The sequence below is a fragment of the Gouania willdenowi genome, chromosome 9 (genome assembly GCF_900634775.1).
Source record: "Gouania willdenowi chromosome 9, fGouWil2.1, whole genome shotgun sequence".
Classification (NCBI taxonomy): Eukaryota; Metazoa; Chordata; class Actinopteri; order Blenniiformes; family Gobiesocidae; genus Gouania; species Gouania willdenowi.
The window spans coordinates 3,230,511-3,249,103 of NC_041052.1; the positions used below are offsets into that span (position 1 = coordinate 3,230,511).

General features: G+C 36.8%; 1 protein-coding gene across 1 annotated transcript in view; it reads left to right on the plus strand.

The window, feature by feature from the left end:
* oxct1a (3-oxoacid CoA transferase 1a) overlaps positions 1–18,593 on the plus strand; it is a 56,276-nt gene that overhangs the window by 22,229 nt on the left and 15,454 nt on the right. Inside the window, exons 8-13 of the mRNA XM_028458681.1 lie at positions 8,691–8,798; positions 8,928–9,042; positions 10,334–10,428; positions 10,661–10,709; positions 12,039–12,111; positions 15,195–15,270. Of these exons, the coding sequence (XP_028314482.1) occupies positions 8,691–8,798; positions 8,928–9,042; positions 10,334–10,428; positions 10,661–10,709; positions 12,039–12,111; positions 15,195–15,270 (516 nt within the window). The remainder of the gene's footprint in view (positions 1–8,690; positions 8,799–8,927; positions 9,043–10,333; positions 10,429–10,660; positions 10,710–12,038; positions 12,112–15,194; positions 15,271–18,593) is intronic.

An 18,593-nucleotide genomic window follows, 5' to 3' on the forward strand; every position in this document is an offset into this window, starting at 1 on the left:
ATACCGTACTTAAAGCTGTGCAGTGCGTCATTGTGTGTTTGGTGCATGAAGCAGCAATCGATCCTAGACTTACAGAAATACAAAAAGATGAGGATAAAATGTGATATTTGACCTTTTTGACCGGGTTGTGTTTGCACACACTACACACTACAGCAGGATTGTAAAACGCATTTTAATTCAGGGGCCAAATACAGACCAGTTTGAGCTTTTTAGTGGGCCACAGATCTTATTTTAGATGGGGAAAGAGTTTGCTCTTTCACGTATAAATTATATATCAATGATAAAGTATGCGAGTATATCAGTCCCCGCATGATCTTAACTTAAATTTCCCTGATTTTGGGAATTTGGGGAAATTTCATGAAATGCTTAAATTAATTTTTGACAGATTTTGGAAAAATTTAGCTCTAAAAATATTGTGGATTTTAACAGATTTTTTTGTATTTGGAGGGGCTTAGGTATCATTTACAAAATGTTTCATGTTTTTCCTATCATTTTAACTTTCGTAAGGGTCAGATTTGGCCCCCGGGCCTCGAGTTTGACAGTGTTTTTGTTCAACAAAAATCATGTGCATCAAGGTTATTCAACAGTTTTTCACTAGTTTAGAGCCTCCATTTCTTTGTAATTGCAGAAAAGGAACAGGAAATTATAGAATTCACTTCCAGAAACAGAGATGGCAAATTTTTTTAATTAAACAATTTAATGGAGGAGATTGCCATGTGACATAAAATATATCACATGCATCTTTTGGGGGAAATATGCCACATTTACTTGCACTTTTTCACCTCAGACAAGTGAGCGCAGGGAGAGGATTATTAAATGTGGCACAAAATGTTGCAACTAAAGCTGGTAACGTGACAGATGGTAAAAAAAATTTAGAATATTTTTTTGCTCTGAAACAGGTGGCTGAATTTCTGGCATATGTAGCAAAAACTGATGGTTAATACGGTGAAGTTTTTACAGTTTATTATGGTGGAGATCAAAACAAACTTTCAAATGACAACTTCAACCTTTTACATATTTTTTCTCGAACAAATGATCTTTGATTTATTGATCAATGAAGCCTATACTTTGTCTTTATCTAATAAAAAAATGAGCGTCTTGAGCTGTTTTTAGGAAATCTGATTAAACATAAATAGATAATCTCTGAAATGGAATTAAGTAAACTTTCAGACAGAATATCAGAGGTTGTAATAATACCAATTAAACCTAATTAAAAAAAAAGTTGTATTTTCACTAATCCGTGTGCTATATTGATTTATTCACATTTTCTCCTTCCAATATTTATCACGCTGTAACTTCTCCGCCTAGATTGTATATTAATTAGAGGCAAATTTCTTGTGTGTAATGCGCGCTGTGATGTTTGCACTTGTTTTTATGCACACAAACCTTTCACAAGCTTTTCCCTTGGGTCCCTTGGGAGAGCTCTTCTTCTCTGCTTCATTGTCTACTATGCCCCCTGCGATCACAGAATTTTTTTCAGCTCACAACTGTTTTTATCCTCTTTCGTTAAACAAAAGAAGGTTACATTGAGATCTTTAACTCTTTTATTTAGAGCAACCAAAAGCAGCATAAGTTGTCATTTTGACTGAAAAAGCTTCTAAATGATGTAAAAATCAGGCTGAATGTTTCATTCCAATAGAAAACAATGGGATGTTTACAGGCAGTGGGTCTGTGTGACATCATCAGTCACGTGATTTCAAGATGGAGGAACACAGGCTCTAAAATGGTAAAGTAGCCCCACATTTTTAATAAGCAATTAAACAAATATGATGCAAAAATAAGGCATAGATTATTGCATTATCTAATAAGTACATTTCAAAGCTTTTAGGCAACATTTGTAAAATGTTTTTATAATGTAACTGAAGGAAATATATCTTCACTTCACTTGGCTTGTTTTTTATTTATTTATTTATTTTTTTAATGAATAAAATAAATCTTTAAACAGTTTGGGTTGTCAGAGTTAAATTTAAGTTATGCTGACATTAACATGAACCTGATGTTGCTGATTGTAGCAGGTTTATGGTTTATTATCAGCTCTAGATCATCATAGATTAGAACTACTGGAGCAGAGACGATCCAGGTCAGTAGAAGCTGAAGAGACTCAAGAACTAACCTAAGTGTGTCTGTGTTTAGGACCTGATGTGCCAGGAAATTAGTTCTATTTGAAATGTAAACATTAGCATTTAGCTAGCAGCAGGGCTTTCCATTCATTTTGTTTTTAAAAGAAAGTATTTCAAGTTGTTATGAGTAAAGTTTGCTCTGGTTTTCCATCTGTGTTGGTTTCTATTTGATTTCACCTAATGGCTCTTAATCAATGAAAACTCTATTAGCTGAAAGGAAGCGGTTTGCTGATGATGTCAGTGTTTGGGGTCGGAAGATGGAGCCCTCAAAGTGCTAGCTGAGCTTGGCCACCACACACACACACACACACACACACACACTGGGAGCAGGATGGAGAGGCTATAAATACACTGGATAATAAGTGGTGTGGTGTCACTGTCATCATGCTCCATTGCCAACAGACGCCCAATGTTGTATTTCTCCAGAGTTTTTCCACCACTGCCCATCAGCTGGTTCACGCCCAGTCAACATAGAGATAAAGAGTGGCTAACTGTGGATTTTATAGTTGATAATAATGAGTGGTTCTCTGTGTGGTAGAGGAGCAGGTTTATGGATTCATCCCAGGCCATTAGAGTCCTCGTCTGTCACCACGAGTGACTTACTCATGTACCCAACGACTATAAGTCTGATACCGTAGATTTGACTTTATTAGCAAACATTCCACTTTAATCACAATATTTTATTTCAATTTCATTCTTGAAATGTATTTCTCAGTTTTAATCCAACACTCTATGGTCCCAATTTTTTCATTTTTTCCCCTCTTTTGTTTGGTACATTTTAAAATCCAACGAAAACATAATAATGTCAACAGTGGACAGACATTAACAGAAATCAATACACTTTAGAGGCATGCCAGGGAAAACCCAAAAAACCCTCAAGAGGCTTGAATAAGAGGGCTTCCGACATAACAGTTAAATTACAACAAAAATACAAAAAGTGACCCCAAAAAACTCTCAAATCATTGGCTAAAATGACTGAAAAATATACAAAAAGCGACCCTAAAAAAAACGCACAAATAGATCGCTAAAATTACAGAAAAATGCACAAAATTACAACAGAACACAAAAACTAACAATAACATACAATGACTCATAAAACAGAAAATGTAAACTGAATTGCCCTTTGGGGATAGGTCGTCTGAATCTGAAATGACAACAAAGACAGACACAACAACCACTTAAACAAACAAAATGACAACAAAAACATCAAGAAATTACCGAATAGCCCCAAAGCCACAGAAAAATACAGAAAACAACAACAATACAGAAATCAACACAAAAAATTCACAAATCGACAGCTAAAATAACCGACAAACACATAAAATGACACCAAAAATACAGTAAACGACCCCGAAACTGCACAAATCGACCGCTGAAATGATTGAAAAATACACAAAATTACAACAAAACTACAGAAAGCGACCCAAAAAATGCACAAATTGACTGCTAAAATGAAAATAAAATTACAACAGCACAAAAATAAAAAACACATAATGACAAGCAATTAAAAAAGACAAATCCATTTTTTCTGTCTTAATGCTTTGATTGGTCATTATTCTGATGCTGACATGATAATGTGACCCTGGGATCAGACACAAACACCCGTTTGTGGTATAGTTGCCCATCCCTGCTCTATGGAGTGATGCTCTGCGTTTGCTTAGTTTTGTTGACATTGTGCACAGATCAGATTTGAGATTAACCAGATTTGATGAAGCTGTCGTTCTAAAAAAAGCAGCGAGTGTAGAAGAAGAAGAGGTGTTAAGCGTGTCCCCGCAGGGCCCTTTGATTCCTTCTGTCCTGCTGCCAGCTCTGCAGTCCTCGCTCCGCTCTCATTGATGTGAAAATACAAGCACGCAGCACTGGAGCGCCGTCGTCGGTTTTTATTTTTTTTTAAATTTTTGCACGTACTCATTCACACCTGCTCATTTGCGTTTGTGTGTTATTTGGTTTTAAACGCTTCATCCCTCGTCTGTCTGAACTACATCTGAGCGTCGGAGCAGCGAGGACGCGTCCATCACAGATGAAAGGAACGCGGCCCTTTTTTTCTGACGCTGCACATTTAAATTGTATGAGCTTGTTATTGTGGATAATTGAAAATGTACTGCATGGTTTTGGTTTGTTTGTTGGTTTCTCTCTGAAAACAAACGTCTCTGACCAACTCCAAAATAATTTTCAGTCTTGAGCTTTATTGTGAAGGAGGGCAACTTTAAGCATACAGTATATGGTAGAGATGAGCGATATTATTGGTTGTATGATTTTTTCCCGGAGCTTTTATTGAACAGCTCTGAGGACAGATGACAAGAGTAGAACTATTTAAATCATGTTTATTCTAGTTACAGTCACTGTTATAATATACACACGGGTGGCTAGCAGAAGAAGTCAATAGCTGGGTTTCCATTTCAGATTTTCGCAAAATAAAAGCAATATTTCTAAATGTCGACAAAGTGTAGTTGCGCTTTGAACGTGTTTCCATTGAAGGTTGTTTCGGAGCCTCGCAACGCCCTTGAAATCTCCTCCCACAAGACTTTGCCGCAGAAAGACGGACGCTCCGAATCCCCTCATAACACCCTGTATTCCTTTGTTTTTTCACGTCTAATGTGGCAGTAATAATTTTTAAGTATAATGCTATGAAATGTCTGGGTCTCCTCTTCTGTCCACACGTACCGTGCCATGTTTTCTCAGAGAGAAGTGGTCATGTGACCAGGTATGTCACGTCCTGTGATGTGTGTTTGCGGAAAAAGTGTTTCCAAAGCGCGTTTGCGACACATTTCAATATCGAAACGTCTGGGAAAAACCTCTTCATGAGAGCGTAATAACTTTAGTGATATTTGAGTGTTTTTTTTTTATTTTTTAAATTGGGTGTTTCCATTATGTCTCTATGTAATAAAGCACAAACAGGTATCTTCATGGCTGGGCCCTCCTTTTTGGACTGTACACAGAAGAGGCTGGTACAGTATATAACACAGGGAAGTCCAGTCTCTGCTCTGCTCACTCGGTGACCTTGAGGTCATGTGAAAACATTGCTCAATGTGTGAGTGTTCAAACCAAAGCATGTAGAATGTCAGGGCCTACAAGAGACAGAAATTGAAAAATACAGAAATAAAAGAAAAATCTTTCACGGTCAACATCCTCAAGCTGTGTGTTACCGAATTGACTTTATTTATGGTGTTGCAGCGCTCACTAGTGGTTGAAAAGAGTATTGTTTTGGTTTCGGCGGGTCATTTATTTTGAAAACAGGAAGTAGTATAACATACTCCCATGACGCAGTTATGCCTTCTATAAATTCTGTTGCTAAAGCAACATCTGTGTTTTCAGTCACTAAACATCATTCATGATGTGTTTCAGTCATTTTAAGTGCTCCTCGTTTCATTAGATGTTTAACTAGCTAACTCGCTAATGCTAACTCACTATCTTAATTGACTTGCACCTCATTTATAAGGGGAGAGCTTTTTGAGGCCCATACATAAAGTTAGCAAAATGATGATCCATTGTTCTATGAATCTGTGATAACCATATTTATTTAGTTATCTGAATAATATCCACTGTTATCCAGGAAGTTTTTGATTATTATAGTCATCTTAAAGATGTAAATCTTTGTTTTAATCTTTAAAAAATGGGTTAAAAGTGACCAAAAATGGTGGTGAAGTTGGATTTTAAAAACCCACAGAAATTGGTTAAAAGTTGCAAAGTAGAGTAAAAAGTAGTTAAAAGGGTTCAAAGTGTCATTATTGGAACAATTAGTTTAAACAGGCAAATAATGGGCATGACAAACTGTGAATGTGGTTAAATTGGTAAAAAAAAAAAAAAAGCATGAAATATGGTGAAAACATAAAAGTGACCAAAAATGGTGGAAAATAAGATTTTAAAAACCACAGAAATTGGTTAAAAGATGCAAATTTGAGTAGTCAAAAGCTGGTTGAAAAAGTGGTAAAAAGGGTTCAAAGTGTTAATATTGGCTTAAAAGTGGCAGAAATGGGTGAAGGGGGTTTGGAGTAATGTATGGTAAACTAAAAAGTAGGAAAATTTGGTTTTTAAATGGCAAATAACAGGCATGACAATGTGGTTAAGTTGGCAAAAACAAGCATGAATTATGGTGAAAAGAGGATAACCCTACGCAACATTAGGTGGGAGAAGTAGTGGAAAGGGTTTATAAGTGCTGAAAATGTCTTGAAAATGGAAAAAATGTGCAGAATAGGCATTGAAATTTGATGGAGAAGTGGAAGAAATGAGAGTAATGTAGCAAAAATACATTAAAAGGAGCAAAAATATGGCAAGAAAAAGTGATGAAAATAGGTCACAATATGGCAAGTTTGGTGAAATGGCAAAAATGGGCTCAAATTTTTGGACGGGCCAGATTTGGCCCCTGGGCCTTGATTTTGACACGTGTTCTGTAATATATACATTTGGTTTATCTAATCCTATTTATATTAAATCTTTTTTTTATTTTCTGTAGTTTCAGGGATATACTGTATGATGTTCTTTAATGTCCTTATTGGGCCCTATGGTGCATATGTAACATAGATTAATCCCCTCTGAAAGCAGTGGGACTGCTGTATCACTGTTCCCATGCCACCAGTTTCATCTCTGGCCTAGTTTAGCTTTTACAGCAACAGACAGTTGCTGTAAACCAAGAAAAAAAAAAAATACCTGCGAAAATGACTTTATGGACCTGAATGGCCCCGGCTCATATCAGACCAAAGCCTGCGTATCCATGACAACGCTAAGATGGGATCCACTCTAAGCCATTGACTCGTCAGTCAGCTCCGAGTGCTCAGAGAGGAAGTAGAGATAAGGAGAGATTCAATTCAATTTGTAGTGAACGGCTGCTTGGCCCCTCATGTAAATGGAATAAGTAGCTCCAATCTGAGCCGCACAGGAGCCACGAGCACAAAGGTAAAGGAAAAGGTGAGAATTATGTTGTCAAGGCTAAACCCTCAGATAGATTTGATGATAATCAGAGTGCGTTTTATTCAAACCATTTCCCTGTTTAACGGAGAAGCAGTTTCTCACGTAAGTTTATTAATAGGAGAGAGAACTCGGGGAGTGCAAACCTCCACCCATGGTGCCAAATCTCCTCCAAATTATGGAATTGATCAGGTGGTCTCTCAATGCAATCGACCACATTTTTTGACAAAAGAACGGGCAGAGCCGAGCCAGCCTGTCCTGACAGAACATTTGCGGCGGGATACACAATGGACTCCTGGAACAAGTGGAGGATCGTGTTCTGTTGGCTACATAATTGGAATTATGATTGCAGGTATGCTGCTGATTGGAGCTGTCAGCTTTCTGACCTCTCGCTGTCAGCTGTTTTGGGAGGGCTACCAGTCATTTCTGATGGATTGTGCAGGGCTCTTATCACTCATTCTCCAGGATGTTCGTGTGGAAGGATACTCCGCCCACCTTCTCCTCCTCCTCTTCCCCACCGCCACCACTTGGAAACTTTGAATCAGATCTACTCAAGGTCATTTTTTCGTCATCTGCGATGGGCTGAACTGTACAGAACAAAGCACAGCAGGAGGGGCGAGCGAGGCACCTGTAAGAGGCTGCACGCACCCGCCCCCCAGCGGCTGGCTACAATCCTCCCTGTCCACAAGTCCCCTCCCCCGTGCTATGTCCTTGAATTTTGTTTTAATTGTGTTTTTTGGAGCCTCTGTGTCCCGAGGAGTTTTTTTTTCTAATTCCACACTGTGCCCCTAAAGGAGCACAATTTGGGACCTGCCTTTTCCCCACTTCTTACATCATGTTTTCCAATTCTCAACTAAGATACGGGGTGCTGCCGTTGTGGTGACCCTACAGTTCTTGCGCTTCCATGTTATATGTGATTGTCTTTTCATGTTTCTTGGACGGGATGTAACTGAACCTGAATTGCCCCTCGGGGATAAATAAAGTATTCCGAATCTCTATCTGAATCTGAAAATATGAGCACCTCCTTGGTGGAGGCAATGACAACAAGAATCCACAAAAACACAATTTAATCACACAAATTGTTGACAAAAAATATACAAAGATGGCAGGAAAACATACAAAACTACAAAAAAAAGACAAAACCCCCTTTTTTGTGGGTGGAATGACTGTTTTCTTTATTTAGTTAATAAAAAACTCTTCATTACAGATTTTTGGCACTCAATTAAGTATTAACACAGTTTTCCACATTTGGTACAGTAATTGCGTGCATGAAAAACAACAAAAAAGCCCCAAAGGGATCTGGGATAAACACAAAATTGGAAATAAAATGTACAACATTTTAAAATAAAGTGAAAGTAAACAAATACATTACACAGAATAAAATCAAACACACAGCATACAGATATTTAAAATAAAAAAATAAGCAAAACAAAAATTATATACTGTATATAAAACTAAATAATACTAAATAAATGAATGAAATAAAAGTTAGGATAGGTCAGATGGTAAACGGAGGTTCATCAACAACCATACCAGCCATAGCGTACCAATGTGTACAAAGTTACAAAAGATGACTGTTTTATTTATGTGATACTTTCATCTCGAAGAGATGTGATGTCTGCAGATGAGGAGAGAACTCATCACTGTGTGTGTGTTTGTGTGTAGGTGGAGGAGGTGGTGGATGTTGGGACATTTGCTGCAGAGGACATCCACATCCCCAGCATCTACGTCCACAGGGTCGTCCAGGGAGCGAGCTACGAGAAGAGAATCGAGGTACGACTGAAGAAAATAATTTAACATTATTTTTTTAAATGTTTGATACTGTAATTAGTGTCAAACACACAAACCGTGTGCGTCAGGAACCTTTTTACTTATTATCTTGTCTCTTCTGGAACGTTTCAGAAACGCACAGTGAAAAAAAGCCAAGAAGCAAAACCTAAACCAAAGAAAGATTCTGACATTGTTCGAGAAAGAATCATTCGTAGAGCTGCTCTGGAGTTCCAGGATGGGATGTATGGTATCCTTTGTCCTAAAAAAGCCCCATAATAATACATTTTTTATTATAAATTATCGGAAGTAAAACCACATTTCTATGCTACAGGAGCCACTGATGAACCAAACATGGAACTTTCCTCAATATAACTTTTGTATTATTTTGATTTCTGAAACAAAACTAATTTATCTGTCATTGTGGAAACGTGTGCTATACTTCAAATATTTGTTAAATATTTAAACAATGTCTCAGTTTCTAAGCTTGACAGAAAAATACACAAGACAACAGGAAAAATGCACAAGAATTACTCTCAAAACACACAAAACAATGAAAACAGAACATTATTCAAAACAATAACAAATATACACAAAAATGACTCCAAAAACTTACAAAATTACAGAAGAATACACAAAAAACTGGAAAAATACACAAATGACAAAAAAATACACAAAACAGGAAAAATACACAGAATTACTCCAAATATACACAAACTGACTAGAATAAAGAATAACAATACTATGCAAAACAAAATTACAGAAAAATGCACAATACAACTGGAAAAATACTCACGATTATTCCCAAAACGGATACAAAAACACACACAATAATAACAAAACAATATGCAAAACTTTAACCAATATACACAAAAATGACTCCAAAAACTTACAAAATTACAGAAGAATACACAAAAAACTGGAAAAATACACAAATGACTCCTAAAACACTCAAAATGACAAAAAATAATACACAAAACAACAGGAAAAATACACAGAATTACTCCAAATATGCACAAAATGACTAGAATAAAGAATAACAGAACACTATGCAAAACAAAATTACAGAAAAATACTCAATATTACTCCCAAAACACACAAGACGACTACAAAAACACCCAATATAAACAAAACAACACGCAAAGCGATAACAATATACACAACAATTACTCCAAAAACATACAAAATTACAGAAAAATACACAATCATTACAAAAAATCTGAAAAATGTGCAAAACAATGACAAATACACAAAATGCCTAAAAAAACAAAAAGATAACTGGAATACACAAAAGTTATACAATAAATATCCATAAAACCATACAAAACCACAGAAATACAGTCAAAAGCTTTTGTTGTTTCCTGTGTTAATGCTCAGGTTGGTCATTTTTCTAAATGCTCACATGAATGTCGATCACTGCCATGTGATACTGTAAGTTGTCCATCTCTGTCATAGTTTGTTATTCATTTCCATCCTTCTTTAAAACATAATAACAAAGTAAAAACAGCAAAGGAAGCAAAAGTCTTTAACTTTTTGTACAGCTAACCTTGGCATTGGCATCCCCATGTTGGCGAGCAACTTCATCAAACCAGATATCACCGTTCACCTTCAAAGTGAAAATGGAATTCTGGGATTGGTAAGGAATTTCTCCTCTTTTTCTACCAGTTGTGTTTTTACTTGGTTGGAGGATTGGACGCCTTTGGGGTGCGTGTGTGTGTGTGTGTGCATGTGTGTGTGAGAGATGCTTCTTTCTTTAACACAAGACGAGAAAAAAAATCAATGTCTCATTTAATCGTGTGTGTGTGTGTGTCGTGCTGAGTGACGTGTGTGTAGATTGTTGTTTGTTCATCTTTATCTGTCTGTCATAGGGTCCGTACCCCACTGAGGATGCAGTGGACGCAGATCTCATTAATGCTGGTGAGTGTTATTGTAATTAATAAGATCTATAAATCAAGTTTGTATTATTACCTCCACCATGGAGCTCATATTTTTTTTACCAGCGTGTATTTGTTTGTTTGTTTGTTAGCAAAATCACGTCAAAATCAGGGATTTTGATAAAGATTTAATCAAAGATAGACTCAGTTATGTTGGGTTGGTTCTTCTATTACCTCACACAGTTTCATCCAGATTGGATTAGGTTCATCTAGATCATTGATTCCCAGCCCCTAGGGGTACAGGAGCACATTGCAGGGGTTACTCTGAAACATTTTAAGAAAAAAAATTACGAATATGTTTCTCGTTCTTTTTTAAAGTTTCATTTAGTGCGTTATTTTTCTGTAATTAATTAATCGCAATTAATGCGATAAATTCCCAGCCCTACTCGGAACACTTTGAATTACATTATTCTAAAAGGTTATTATGGATTTTTGACCAAATGATGCCAAAAAAAAACTTACATACTGCAGCTTTAAAGCCCGATAAAACTTTCTCCAAGAGATCAGACTAGAAAATGCAACTATTGAAGAATCCTGTTATTTACAATTTTCACTGTTGGTCACAATTTAGAACAGCCATTAGTGCAGTGGTTCTCAATCTTGGGGTCGCCAGATGCCTTCAAGAAACAAGGAATGTTTTTTTTGTTTTTAACATTTTGAGCCCATTTTGGCTTATTTTGACCTTTTTTTTTGCAACTACAATAAACTTGCCATATTTTAACCTATTTTCATCACTTTTTCTTGCCATATTTTTGCTCCTTTTAATAAATTTTTGCTACATTACTGCCATTTCTGCTACTTCTCAGTTACATTTCGATGTCTTTTCTGCACATTTTTCCTGCTTTCAAGACTTTTACAGCACTTATAAACCCTATCCACCACGTTTCTACCTAATGTCACATATGTTGATCCATTATTGTCACTTTTAATCTCTTTTCATGCTTATTTTAACCAATTTAACCACATTCACGATTTGTAATGTTCATTATTTGCCAGTTTAGACTAATTGTTCCTACTTTTGAAATTACATTACCCCAATCCCCTTCATTTCTGCCACTTTTAGCCAATATTGACACTTTGAGCCCTTTTTTTACCACTTTTTCTGTCCGTTTTCTAATTTGCAACTTTTAACCAATTTCTTTGGTTTTTAAAATCCCTTTTGGCCACTTTTAACCCATTTTTGCTCGTTTTGAACCTTTTTTTATGCAACTACACCAAACTTGCCATATTTTTGCTTCTTTTAATGCATTTTTGCTACATTTGCAACTCACTATGGTTGTATAATTGAGGTGTTGGTGTCTTTGTTCCACAGGAAAGGAGACGGTGACTGTTCTACCAGGGGCCGCCTATTTCTCCAGTGATGAGTCATTCGCTATGATCCGAGGGTGAGACTGTGATAAGTCATCAGCTGACTAAATGTCAGGAACCGCTGACATTTATGTGGAAAGTGTCCGTTGATTTCTAATTGGATAAGAAAAAGAAAGCAAGGACTCCTTTAGCTTTAGCGCCCGTGGCGTCTACGGTCACACACGTATATGACTTTTATACAAACGCAGCAACAAAAACATCACCGTGCCATTTCAAAAGCATGTCTGTCACCTGTTGAAAAAGTGTGAGCAAAAGAGCGAGTAATAAATGACTGCCCTCACGCATAAACCTGGACAGCTCTAAAGTCAATATTCCCAAGGGCTGTGATGCTATTGATTTAGCAGCTGGCTGGAACTGCCCACCCGCACTCCGACAGCATCGTTTCTGTTTGTCCACCCCGTAGAAATCCAATAGTTCTCATAAATAGCGTTCTCTTGTCACACGGGTGTTTGCCATGTGTGTGTGTGTCGGTGTGCAGGATAATGAAGGTCCAGAGCTGCTTCAGAAACAACTACTCTACCCACAGTGGAGATGTGGATATATAGACACCATATTGTCACACAACAGTGTTTCCTTAGTTACTGATTACATTTAGTTAAATTACTTATGTATTATGTATTTTGAGGCAGTGTCATGAAGAATCAAGCCCACGTCAGTGCCTGATCCTTTCAGAACTACGTCAATTCAGCCTGTGAGCCAGATAGCAAAATAATAGGTGACATGTAGGAGGTAGCAGCGCACCTTTGGATGAGAGATCATCCGAGCTCATCACAGCTCAGAGGGAGAGAGGAAAGGCGCTTACGAGACAGAAAATGGTGCTACGTACAGGGTTGACGTTCCCAGCAGCGCACACTCCGACCAGAGCAAGTGTGGAATTCATGGATAATGTGGCGATTGTGAGATAAAACCATAAAAAAATGGGGAAAGCAGTGACACTCTGCATGTCCGGGAGGAAGAGGAAGTTGTATGTGTGTGCAGACTGACGGGAGAGAAAGTTGGAGGAACGTCAAAATACAGTAAGAAATCTATTCAACTCTGACCCAGATAGATAAATAATAATAATTTTGCCATCAAAAGCCCGGTCTGTGTTTTTTTATTTTATTTTTTTTATATGAGGAAATGATTTAGATGGTTTAGATTTTAGAGTTGTCACTAAAGCAAAAAAAAGCTTTAAAGTCACTGACGGGTTTTTTTTAGAAAAAGGCTTTGTGTAAAACTTGCTCTATTCAACGGCTGATTACAAAAGAACAAAACGAGCCAGAAACAATTTTTTCTGTTGATGAAAGTAGAGGCTTCAATCTTTCAGTATCTGGTGTCAGATTTCAGGTAGTCATAGTAGAAAATATTCTGTGGGTCTTTAAAATCAGTCAAAATGCTCAAAAACGGCTGGCACTGAGGGGGGTAGAAAATCTGAGAATGGCTGGCACTGAATGAGTTAAGTTAATATTTCATGGTTGTTTAAAATTATTCCTGCGTCTCAAAAACGGAGCTCTCTGAATAGATCATTTGAAACCGTCAGCCACTGGTGAGTCTTTTGCTGACAAGTTTCCCATTGTGTAAACCATATAACTGTCCGTGTAATTGCTCACTAACGCGCTGTTTCACTAGAGTCGGTATTGAACTCAACCTGTTCAGTACTACATCTGGAAAACTGCGGGTGTTTCTTCTTCTTATATTCTGTGTGTTAAAGCAGAACAAAGTAACTTGCGCTTAGCGCTCCCCCTAAAGGTCCCTTTTGGTTATGTCACTGTCGTAGACACACCGCACCCCCTGAGGCAGAAGCTCCTCCCTCCCGCTTCAGTGAGACGGGCAGCGGGAGGCTTCCTAAACGTACCGGGGCAAAATTAAAGCGGTTCATTTTGAATAAACCAACATTCTGAGTGAAGTCATCCTTTAGTAACTCAGTAAGTTGATCATTAATACCGTAAAAACAGCGCTGTTTGATCAGCCAGTTGTCTCTCCTGTCACCCTGCTGTGCAGACACACACACACACACACACACACGTTACCTTGTAATGACATCACTGGAGAGATGAAGTGACCAAAAAGCACCACTGTGTTCAAGCGACTCATCACGGGCGATTGAAGTGACTCCAGCCACTACAGTCGCGTTCGGTGTGAACGCGCCTTTAGTGTGTATTGGGCTGTCGTAAAGCAGTACGTGTTATCGCAAGAACAGAGCTGCGTGACTGCCATCGGGTCGGAGGCAGGGAAAGTTGCAAGTGCTGTTTTCTGGCCAGAGACAGTAGGGAGGGGATGAAAAGACCCTTTGATCACCCCATAAACACTTGTATTACCCTCATGTCTGAGTCTCCTCTTCTGTCCACATGTACCACGCCATGTTTTCTCGGAGGGAAGTGGTCATGTGAGCATAAAAAGCATAAAACGTTGTTTGCGATATTTGAGTGTTTTTTCAAAATATAGGTGTTTCCATTACCAGTTTGTATTGCGCTATTTAAATTTTGTGCATTTCCAAGGGTAATGGAACCGCAGCTACTGATCTAATCTCAGCCAATAGCACAATCAAATTGCAATAGCCGGCGTTCAACCCATAGAGGGCAGTCACTCTGATAATTTACAATTAAAAACACTACATTTAAATACCAGGATCAATAAACTACATTACTTCATACCTAATCATATAAGAATTCAGCTTAAAAAAGTGGTTTTAGGGTGTCCTTACATTTCAATTGTATAGCGCCATTTCATGCACAAGGTAAACAACAATAAAATAATCACAAATAGTGATTAATAAAATTATTAAAAGTCTCCCTGTCAGTTATAAAGCTTTTAACTTGGATTTAAAAATGTTCATATGTGATGCTGACTTCAGCTCTGCTGGCAGTTTGTTCCACTTCTTTGCAGCATAACAACTAAAAGCAGCGCCACTATGTTTACTGTGAGCTCTGGGCTCCACTATCTGACCTGTGTCCATAGATCTGTGAGACCTGCTGGGTTCATACCTCACTAACATCTCACTGATGTATTCTGGACCAAACCCATTCACACATTTAAACACCAGCAGCAGAACTTTAAAGTCTATTCTGAGGCTGACTGCTATATATATATATATATATATATTTATTTATTTTTTTTCTAGGGGTCACGTCAACCTGACTATGTTGGGAGCGATGCAGGTATCAAAACATGGAGATTTAGCCAACTGGATGATCCCAGTAAGTGATATTTTTTTCATATAACATGATTTCTGTTTAATGTGCAGCTTTTAATACTGTCACTGTTGATTAATTACAATGAATGATCACAACAAAGTGCTTTCAACAGCTGCTGAATGTAATCAGATGTATTAATATACATTTATGAGCACACTGCTGGATGTAAGACACAAGAGAATTTGATTGAATCTTAGTATTTTCTCAAATCAATAAAGAATGACAAACCATGCAAATGCGTTTATTATCAACACTCCTATTGGCTCCTTATTTATTTACTCTTTGAGGTTGTTGTGCAAATATTGACCTCCAAAAGCTTCATGCTGCACTGTGGCTGCAGAGGTTAGATGTTTATGCAAATTCACAACAAAATGTGACTCGTAAATGAACTTTTACATTTGTAACCATGGTAACAGCCTGTGGTATTTGTCTCATTTTTATTGTTTACGTTATTGATCAGTAGATACAATGTTGCATCTGTTTTATTCCTCAAACTGTATAATCATTTCATAAATATATATTTTTCTGTATTGAAAATGTTGTGGCTATTAGCTAACTGTTGCTACAGTATATCTGCATTTAAACAGGGGATTGTGTATTTCATCTCATGTTTAGTTGCAAGCATAGAAATCAGGTCCTCAGACTGGGTCATTTCATGTTATTTCAACAAATGGACTTTTCCACGCACTTCGGTCTAAAAAAAATTCAGAATTTTTACCAATTGTTCCTTGATTATTCGATAGGCACACTGTAAATTTCTAGTTTGATCAGATGAACACTTTTTGAGATATGGCCAATTTAGTGATGGGGGTTATGTGTTGATTTTTGCTCGTTCTTATTTTTCTTCCATTTTCAGCTTCCAATATTTTAGGAACTACATCACATAGAAAACTGAAATTTGGTATAGTAATACAGCTTCACCTATTCTCTCAGAATATATAAAAATATCTGCTGTACATCCTATCTGGTGGACATGGTAGCCCCTCAAAATTGGGAAAAGGTTAGTGTGTGTTTGGGTCTGGAACTTGTTTGGACCTTCAGTAAATAACTTAGCATATGTCTCAGCTCCCTGTAATGTGATCATCTTAGAGCTATGAACATAGACTGTTCACATCACTAATGATTAGTCACATATGCATTGGTTCATGGGTGACACGCTCTTAAAATCTGAAAAAATACTTTTTTTCACCATTTTCATTGGTTTATAACTGCATGTGGAAATGTCGGAAAAAAGCTAATCTGTGTTTTAATTTATAATATAAAGGTTACCTTTTCTTGGGATATAAAATTTTTTGTCTTCTTGGGACTTCATTTTTATTTTGGACCCAACTTTGGGTTATTTCACCACTCACGATTATTGAAAATCATTGTAGCTTGGCTGTGTCTCATAATATTTATTTTGATCAAATTTCTCAGGAATTTTTTTGTATATTCTGAGAAAGTAGGTGGAGCTGTATCATTATACCAAATTTCAGTTTCCTATATAATGTAGTTCCTAAAATATTGGAAGTTCAAAATGGAAGAAAATTAAGGACAAGCGAAAATCGACACATACCCCCCTCACTGAATTGTCCATATCTCAAAAAGCGTTAATCTGATCTAACTGATAATTTACAGTGTGTCTATTGAATAACTGGGGAACAATTGATAAAAAATTCAGAATTGTTTGAGACCGAAGTGCGTGGGATGTCCAGAAAATGTGTTGAAATGACATAGAATGACTCAGTTCTGGTTTTATGGGTGGACTCATTTTGGTCTTTGCTGCTTTGGAATTGGTTTAAAATGGATTCATAAAAGCTCCGTTCTCACTCTGCAAACGCTTCACTGTGACGGTCAGATGACATTTGTGCAACATGTGTGAGGCGGCCCGGAGGCTTCTTGTTGAGGGTCAACGACCAATCGAGGGCTTGTTCACGTTCTAAAGAGCTCAGCAAGAGGCCCTTCAGCGTAGAGATGTTTACCGTTGTCCTCCAGTGTACAATATGCAAAAGTGTCAGTGTTTCGTTAAAGATAAAACCTTTATTTATAATAATGTTGATAACAGGCAATTACAATATTAAATATCATTATTTATTATTATTATAGTATTATTTACTGAGTGTCTGTTCTTATTTGTTTTTACATTTATTTATTTATTTATTTTTTATGACAATTGTGTAATGCAGGGGTTCTCAATCTTGGGGTCCCATTGGGAATTGTAAGACACTGTGAGGGGGTCACCAGATGCCTTCAAGAAACTAAGAATATATTTCTTTGCAATTTGAGCCCATTTTTGCTTATTTTTACCCTTTTTCTGCAACTCCACCAAACTTATTTTAACCTATTTTCGTCACTTTTTCTTGCTATATTTTCTCTCCTTTTATAGCATTTTTGCTACATTACTCCTATTTCTGGCCTTTTCTGCACATTTTTTCCACTTTCAAGATATTTTCAGCACTTCCATCACTTTTTCCACCTAATGTCACATATATTGACCCATTATTGCCACTTTTAACCTTTGTTAACCATATTTCATGATTATTTTGCCAATTTAATCACATTCACGACTTTTCATGCCCATTATTTGCCAGTTTATACTAATTGTTTCAATACTGACACTTTGAAACCTTTTTACTACATTTATGGTCTGTTTTTGTATTTGTGTTTTAACCAATTTTTAATGATTTTTCTAAACCCAATATCACCACCTATTCTACCATTTTTAGTCAATTTTAACCCTTTTTTATTATTAAGACAAGGGTTTACATCTTTAAGATGTTATTTTATTTCAGGGGCTTAATACCAACAACTTTAATCTCAAGTGGGCTGCAGATTATAGGTGGGAAAACCAATTCTTATTTTATTGGGAGAAATTTAGTGGAATAAATTATGGAAAATTGCAGAATTTTAGAAAAAAAATAGCTATTTCAACAATTTGAGATTAGAAATTAAAAATGTGTGCGTATCTGTGAGCCTAGCAAATATTGTGAATTTTTATTTGAATATGTTTTATGATTTTTATTTTCTTTGTTATTTTACTTTCTACTGATTAGGTGCTTTAAAGGGACGGATTTGGCTTTTAGTTTGACTATATACTATCTTGCAAATAATAATAAACTTCCTGGATAACACTGGATATTATTCAGATGAATAAATAAATGTGGTTATCACAGATTCATAGAACAATGTACTATTATGTTGCTGACTTTATGGATGAACCCCAAAAATCTCTCCCCTTTATTCCCCCTTATAGATGGTCCTGTCTCCACATGACTGTTCTTCAATGTTCATGTTTGTGTTCAACCACCTTCAGTTACAGTGGGGGTCCCCGCTCTCTGGAACCTTTA